The sequence below is a fragment of the Paroedura picta genome, chromosome 12 (genome assembly GCF_049243985.1).
Source record: "Paroedura picta isolate Pp20150507F chromosome 12, Ppicta_v3.0, whole genome shotgun sequence".
Lineage (NCBI taxonomy): Eukaryota > Metazoa > Chordata > Lepidosauria > Squamata > Gekkonidae > Paroedura > Paroedura picta.
Genome location: NC_135380.1, coordinates 19,923,134 through 19,930,687, shown reverse-complemented (window position 1 = coordinate 19,930,687; position 7,554 = coordinate 19,923,134). Strand labels below are relative to the sequence as shown.

The 7,554-nt window shown below is 50.8% G+C and overlaps 1 protein-coding gene across 1 annotated transcript; it reads right to left on the bottom strand.

Annotated features, from left to right (window-relative positions):
* Positions 1 to 1,433: 1,433 nt before the first annotated feature.
* Positions 1,434 to 5,294, bottom strand: NKX3-1 (NK3 homeobox 1). The gene is made up of 2 exons (XM_077305650.1): positions 4,902 to 5,294; positions 1,434 to 2,270 (listed from the first exon to the last, which is right to left on the bottom strand). The coding sequence occupies exons 1-2, from the start codon at positions 5,197 to 5,199 to the stop codon at positions 1,852 to 1,854; spliced, it is 717 nt and encodes a 238-aa protein (XP_077161765.1). The 5' UTR covers positions 5,200 to 5,294; the 3' UTR covers positions 1,434 to 1,851.
* Positions 5,295 to 7,554: the final 2,260 nt, after the last annotated feature.

The window sequence follows — 7,554 nt, the reverse complement described above, 5'->3', positions numbered from 1 at the left end:
TTGACAGGCAGCTGCAAAACTAGGATGGGGGGAGTGCTTTTTGCCCCCAATTTTCCCAGTCAAACATGGTCCCCAACACTGATTTGAGTTCCTTCATGGAAAAAGAAAGGCACCCTTATTGTCTCAGAAGTTCAACTCATGAAAGCTGATATTAAAATAAATGCTGTTCATCTTTAAGGTGCTACTGGTATATTTTGCTATGGCAGACTATCATGGCTACCACCTTTGTTACCATTACTATGCTTGGCTTCCCTTAAGGTGTGTGCATTCACTAGCAGGGGCTCATGGGAATTGTAGTCCATGGACACTTGGAGGGCCGCAGTTTGACTATCCCTGCTCTACATCACACAAACTTGGCCCTTAAACTAGCCCTGCATTTGAAAATGACATAAAACAGAGCAGGAATTAGGCTACAAACTTTTATAAATCTCCTTTCTCCCAGATAACTGGGGCTCAAGGCTGGTAACTAACAGTGGAACCTTAAATGCATACTGCTGCTTATAATTGTACTGTCAAGCCACTGAAACTTTAGTTCAATGGTTTTCATACTTTCTGCCTTCAAAGAACCATTTTCATACTTTCTGATGTATCTCGGCATGTGGTAGAGGTAATGCTCTTGGCATGCGTGTTAATTTGTGAGTTCCTGCATTGTGCAGGGGGTTGGATGACCCTGGAGATCCCTTCCAACTCTATGATTCTATGTTTGCATGCAAGAAAGTAGCCAAGCCTCTCCCTCCCACCATGAACTGAGGAAGGGCCCTGTCACAGAGCTAAGTGAATGATTTAGATACAGAGTCCTGAGTTCAATATGGTATCATTGGTTAAAAGACCTCACATCACAGATGTATTTTTATGTCTTTTAACGGGGGTTTAATTGGGGTTTTATATTGGACACCGTAACCCGCCATGAGCTGGCTTCGGAAGTGGCGGGAAATAAATCGGATGGATGGATGGATGGATGGATGGATGGATGGATGGATGGATGGATGGATAGATAATGGGCAGGACTTTTAGAAACCTGAGTAGACTCAATGGACCAATGATCTGCCTTGTTATAAGCCAACTTCATGCATGAATACAGAACAACCGCTCAATGATTGCACATTGTCCCTGCCCCTAATGACCTTCTCAGTAAGACCCCTCTCCCACTTTTGGATATTTATTCACAACTGAAGCTCATTAGGTGACTTGGGTCAGCCTCTCTTTCTCTGAGCCTAGCCTGCCCCACAGAGGCTAAAATGAAGCCACGCTGAACTCCTCCGAGGAAGGATGGAATGAAAAGGCAAAAGATTTAATGAGCATAAGGGCGGACGCTTTATTCTTTTTGATGGCAGGTTTAATTCTGATGTGTACTCCAATTAAGCAATGAAAGGGGAAATAATGAAGCTGACCTTTAGCATACGGTATTTATCGAATTAAGGATTTTCACTCACACACTTCCTTCAGTAATAAAAAAACACTTAACATTTTAGAAATGCACGCATTTATTGAAATGTTGTCGATCAGTCACTTAAAAGAGAGACGATTGTCAGTCAAAGCCCCTGGGGGGGGGGATATGGCTGTAACAAAGACCACAGTCCTGCCAGAAGCACAAGTTGGTTGGCCTGTACTCGCCTAATGGCTGTACAGCTATTTGCATTAAAAATTATGATGCGGAAATTCCTTGTACCTAAAACGAACCATAACAGAAGCCAAATCTTCAGAGATCTAGAGCACCAGGTATATCCCCTTGTATGTGCAAAGGCACAGAGTAGGGAAATGCCCTCTGGCAAGATCAGGGGGGCAAACTCTTCCACTGTAGCTCAGCCAGTCCTTTGGCCCTGGTGCACACAGCATGCACCATCCAGCCAGTCACCACAAGATGGGACTCCAGCCATTCAAGTAATACAGATACGGGCTGGACTGGTAGCTGTGATAGACAGAGAGGGCCAGGGAAGCCCGGGCCAAGTCATGGTCTTTGAAGGCAGACATCATTGAGCCCTTATCTAGTCCACTGAGTTCAGAGGTCAGCTGCTTCCTCTTCGTCTTGTACCGGCGGTTCTGGAACCAGATTTTTACCTGGGTTTCGGTCAGCTTCAGGTTCTTGGCCAGGTGGGCTCGCTCTGGGGCAGACAGGTACTTCTGGTGACTGAACTTCCTTTCCAGCTCTATGACCTGAGTGTGAGAAAAGGCCGCACGGGAGCGCTTCTGCTGCTTCAGAGGCCTCGGGTGGTTTGGGAAGGATTTGGAAGGGCTCTCACAGTTCGACAGGCAGGTCTCAGCAGCTGGGTCTAGGAAGCAGAAAAAGTAAAAGCAACATTCTTAACAACAACATCGCCAATTGTTTCAGAGACCCCAGAGCAGCAGAGGCTTTGGAAAGACTAGTCCATGTACCTGTCTCACACACTGGTATTCCTAGAATATCCTCCTCTTTTTAGCCTCACAACAACCCTGTAAGGTAGGGTAGGCAGAGCCAGAGCTCAAGGTGACCCAGCAAACTCCAGTTTGGAGTTTGCCAGTTAGAGCCAGTTTGGTGTAGTGCTTAGGATTGCGGACTTCTAATCTGGTGAGCCGGGTTCTGCACTCCCCCACATGTAGCCAGCTGGGTGACCTTGGGCTGGCCACAGCACTGATAAAGCTGTTCTGACCGAACAGTAATATCAGGGCTCTCTTTCCCTCACCTACCTCACAGGGTGTCTGTTGTGGGGAGAGGAAAGGGAAGGTGACTGTAAGCCGCTTTGAGCCTCCTTTGGGTAGAGAAAAGCAGCATATAAGGACCAACTCTTCTTCTTCAGTATGGGGATCTGAACCCTGGTTGTCCTTTCCCCACCCTGGGAAAGCTCCTGTCCAGCTAAAAGCTGTCTGATGAGCACAAGAGGTCGGGCAGATCAAGCTCCTGGACCCCCCTCTTCTATGTCAAACTTGCCAAGTGCACCTATCTTCCCTCCATCTACCCCCCCCCCCAATCTTCTCCCTGCCCTTGTCTCAGTTTTTAGTTGCAAGCTCCTTGAAGTAAGGATCTGCCTTGGATTCTGGAAAGGGCCACGAAGATCGCTGCCAATAAGCAAATAAACTCTCTCCCCAAATGACTGCCACCAAGTAAGGCTAGGCACCCATTATTAAGGGAGGCATGCACCATGCTTTAGGATGCTCTGGGCTGATCCATGCTTTAGGATGCTCTGGGCTGATCCTGCGTTGAGCAGGGGGTTGGACTAGATGGCCTGTATGGCCCCTTCCAACTCTATGATTCTATGAAGCAACACCCCACCCCGGCCCCTGACTACCGGTAGCCAGAATGTCTCCTTGAAAATCAAACATGGCATTTGGGCTTTTGACCGTGAAAAGAGCCGCTCTCAAAGGAAATATTTTAGGCGTGACTCCTCGCCACCCGGCATGCTTGCTTTTGTAGGTGTCCCAAAGGAAAGCGAAAGAGGAGGAAATCAAAATTGTGTGAGTGGGGGAATCCCAGGGTACTTGCCCCAAGTTTCTTGGCCTGAAAAGCTGACTGAGCTCAGCATGGAAGGGAGAAACAAATGAAAGTGTACTGTTCTTGTCTCCCTCCCCCAGGGAAGGATGAGACCTTGCATGATGGCCCTGATCCAGATTGCTGCCCACACCTGGGACTGCTTTGGGAGTCAGTTTACAAAATCAGAGTTCGAATCAGGGGATGCCAACATCCTGTGTATTCCTGTCTTTAGAAATGCCCCTTACTGTGACTCCTCCCATAGCTTAGTGCACTGGTTCTCAACCTTCCTAATGTCATGACCCTTTAATGAAGTTCCTCATGTTGTGGTGAACCCCCAACCATAAAATTAGGCAAGTGTTCTTTCACAGAAATTAAACCGAAACTGATCAATGGTGTGAAGATCCATTGTTCAAGATTGTCTATACATTGCTTTTTTCCTGGGGGTTTTCAGTTCTGCTCTGCCTCTTGTCCCACCATGCCGATCTCGTGCTTTTCCGCTGTTTCAGGCAGACAAATGCTCTATCTCGATCTACCCCGCAAGGCTGTTGTATAGATGGCGTCCCCCCACCAAGCTGCTTGCCCTCCTGTGACCCTGTGAAAGGGTTGCTTGACCCCCAAAGAGGTCCCAACCCCCAGGCTGAGAACCACTGGCTTAGAAGGAGATGAGAGTCTGAACCCTGCTGTGGGGAACAGCAGAATTTAGGCTAAGCTCATGAAGTAGTAGACTGCATACTTTGTGTGCAAATGAGAGCCAGCTTGGTATAGTGGTTATAGGAGCGGTGGCCTCTAATCTGGAAAACCAGTTTTGTTCCCCCACCTCCTCCACATGCAGCCAGCTGAACTGACATTGAGCCAATCCCAGTTCTCTTAGAGCTCTCTCAGCCTCACCTACCTCACAGGAAGTCTGCTGTGGGGAGTGGTAGTAGTGGTAGTGACCATCCGAGGGCAAAAGCCCCTGTCAGGAGCTTTCAAGGAGCTGTCCCTCTGCTTTCAAGGAGCTGCCCACTGAATTCCATTTAACAAAGTGGAGCATCATTTTGAGTCGGCTGGCTTTGCTCCAGCTTCCAGGTCAGGTGGCTCAGCTGTCCCATGAGAGCACCACCAAGGAGCGGCTCAGCTGTCCGACCACAAAGCGCCACCCGATCCCAAAGTCCAGTTTAAACGAGATGCTGCGGGAGTGTGATTTGTGCAACGTCCTCCACCCCCCCCCTGCTTTCTGCTATCTGCACCGAGTCTTTAAAAAATCTGCCACCTGCATCGGTGCAGCCCATTCAACCTCCTCCGCCTGCCGGCCGCAGGGACCAGAATTTCGTTGCGCTGGCAGGTTCAGATCACTGAATCCTCCACGTGTTAGTGCGGGGGAAGTTTCTCTCTCTTTTTTGGTGTGCGTGTGTGTGTGCATTACAGCAGGCAGCAAGCGGGCCAGCCAGCCAACCACGCGCCCATTCCCCCTTACCTGCTGCCTCCACCTCGCGGGGCTTCTCAGGAGATGGGTGGGGTCCGGCAGGCAGGATGGCCCTGTGGGCTGCGTCCGAGAGCGAAGCCCCCTGCTGCTGCTGCTGCTGCTGCTGCTCCGCACTTCTCGCCCCGTCCAGGCGGGAGGCGGGAGCCCCCTCGCCAGCGCGCCCCTCGCCAGCGCCACCGGGGCGCAGAATGTCTTGGATGAGAAACGAGGTCAGCCGCTTGGAGGCGGCGGCGGCGGCGGCGGGGTTGGGCCACAGGTTCCGCCGCGGGCTGCTGCCGGCCGCCTGCATGGGCGACAGCAGGGTGGGTCTGCGCAGCTTTCCCAGGAGGGGGCGCCCCGTGCGCCTGACGCTCCGCCGGACTTCGGAGCGGCTTTTTGCTTCTTCGGAGGGCGCCGCTAGGCATATAAAGCCTGGCGGAGGGGCAGGCTGGCCCCTTCTTCTGCATTGGTGCCTCGGGAGCCGGGGAACGCCTCCCGGGCCTCCCGCAAAGCCGGCCTGGCTCTGGCGTCTTTCCGCACTGGATGCAGAACGCTCGGGGCTGCAAGTTTGGGAGGGCCGCTACTTGCGAGTAAGCCCCGTTGGGCAAAATGGCCCGTGCTCGGCCTTTGGAATGCCACAGGTGCATATTCCCCCCGCCCACGATGGATCAGCCGGTACTAATTTGTTTCTTTAGATGAGAGCAGGTGGGGCACTTGCCCCCCAAAAAGTCTGCTTAAAAACAAACAAAACTTTCAAAGCCGGAAGGCTGGGAATAGTCTCTGTGATGGCAGACTCTTGTTCAACCCTCTTGTCAAATGTGCCGTAGCAAAAGCCCAGAACCTGCTGCCAACGCAGAAATTGTGGGACCTGCTGATTCCCGGAATGACTGCTCATCTGCAGCCTACAGAGACGGATCAGTTCCCCTGGAGAAAAATGGATGCTTTGCAGGGTGGAAGCCACCAAGGCCCCTGTCCTCCCCAGGCCCTGCCCCCAAATCTCCAGGAGTTTCCCGACCTGGAGCTGGCAACTGTTCCCCTTGCTGGTGGCCAGGGGCAATCTGACAGCCCTATCGGTAGTGAAAGGCTTGCTCAGTATTTACACAGCACTTGCAACCTTCAAAGCACTTCTCCACGCATTACCTTCTTATCATTACCCCCCTCCCCTCCCCCATGGTACCTGTGAGCACTATGTCCCACTGCTTCTGTCCACTTGCTGCTTCCGTTGTATATGGGGGGGGGGGTGATTTTCATGTGGAGCAGCCAGAGCTGCAAAAAGCAGTGGTTGAATTTTGCCACCACTTTCGTTTTTCTCTTTGAGTTTTGAACCAGTAGAGACTGGACCAGTCAAAAGTGGAAGTTCCATTCTGTCACTGTCAGATAATAGCGCCTGCCTTTTGAGAACGAGTCCCTTTTGAATGTTGTCCACTTTATAAATGGTTGTAGAATCATAATAGTAATAGCAAAGGTCGGATTACTAAGAGCTGGGGAGGGGAATCTACTGCTGTTTCTTACCTTTTTGGAACCCAAATACACTGATGTGCAGATGTGGGAGCCGGCTGCTAATATGACGGGTGAAGTGCTGTAGGAGATGATTTTATTTTAAACCGTGCTTTGGGCTTTCTTTCTTTTTGCCAAATACTAAAAAGTTGGGAAGCAACTTGTGATACATGTGATAATATGGGGGGGGGGCTGGGCCAAGAGTGCATGACTGGGCCAGTGTCACCCAGCAAGCTACTGTGGTGGAGCAAGGATTTCATAGTCTATCCTAGTCTATCATTTACAGCAGTGGTCCCCAACCTTTTTATCACCGGGGACCACTCAACGCCAGAGACCACTCACTGGGGACCACTCAACACCTTTTACTGAGGCCTGGTAGGGGGGGTAGTTTACTCCTCTACTCTCAACCACTGCCCTAACGCTCTCTGATTGCTATGGTAATGTTTAAACATCCCTTAAAAATAAGATACAGACACGCCACAACAATGAAGTGTGTTGTAAAGGGCTGGGGGGGGATGAAGAAAAGGGCCGGGGGGAGAAGGCGTCCTTCGGGGCCCACCTCCAATTAATCGAAGGACCACATGTGGTCCGCTGCCCACCGGTTGGGGATCGCTAATTTACAGGGTTATACTCAAGGCCAGCACAGTATAGTGGTTAAGAGCTCCAAATCTGGAGAGCTGGGTTTGATTCCCCACTCCTCCTCCACATGCAGACAGCTGGTTGACCTTAGGCCAGTCAGAGTTCTCTCAGAAAAAGAAGAGTTGGTTCTTATATGCCACTTTTCTCTACCAGAAGGCGTTTCAAAGTGGCTTACAGTCGCCTTCCCATTCCTCTCCCCACAACAGACACCCTGTGTTGTCGGTGAGGCTGAGAGAGCCCTGATATCACTGTTCAGTCAGAACAGCATTATCAGTGCTGTGACAAGCCCAAGGTTATCCAACTGGCTGCATGTGGAGGAGTGGGGAATCAAACCTCATCCTCACTTGCCCCACAGGGCATCTGTTGTGGGGAGAGGAAGGGAAGGTGATTGTAAGCTGCTTTGAGATACTATCAGGTAGTGAAAAGCCGGGTATAAAACCCATCTCTTCCTCTTCTTCGGCCCCACTCTGACTTTTTCAGGTTCATCTGAGTTTCTGAGATGAGCTGTCTCCTTAACCGTTCTGTATCC

Excerpts from the sequence above, each read along its gene's own strand:
- NKX3-1 (XM_077305650.1), bottom strand. The coding sequence starts at position 5,199 with ATGCAGGCGGCCGGCAGCAGCCCGCGGCGGAACCTGTGGCCCAACCCC. Across the intron at positions 2,271-4,901 it reads CCGCGAGGTGGAGGCAGCAG|ACCCAGCTGCTGAGACCTGC; the intron begins GTAAGGGGGAAT and ends TCTGCTTCCTAG.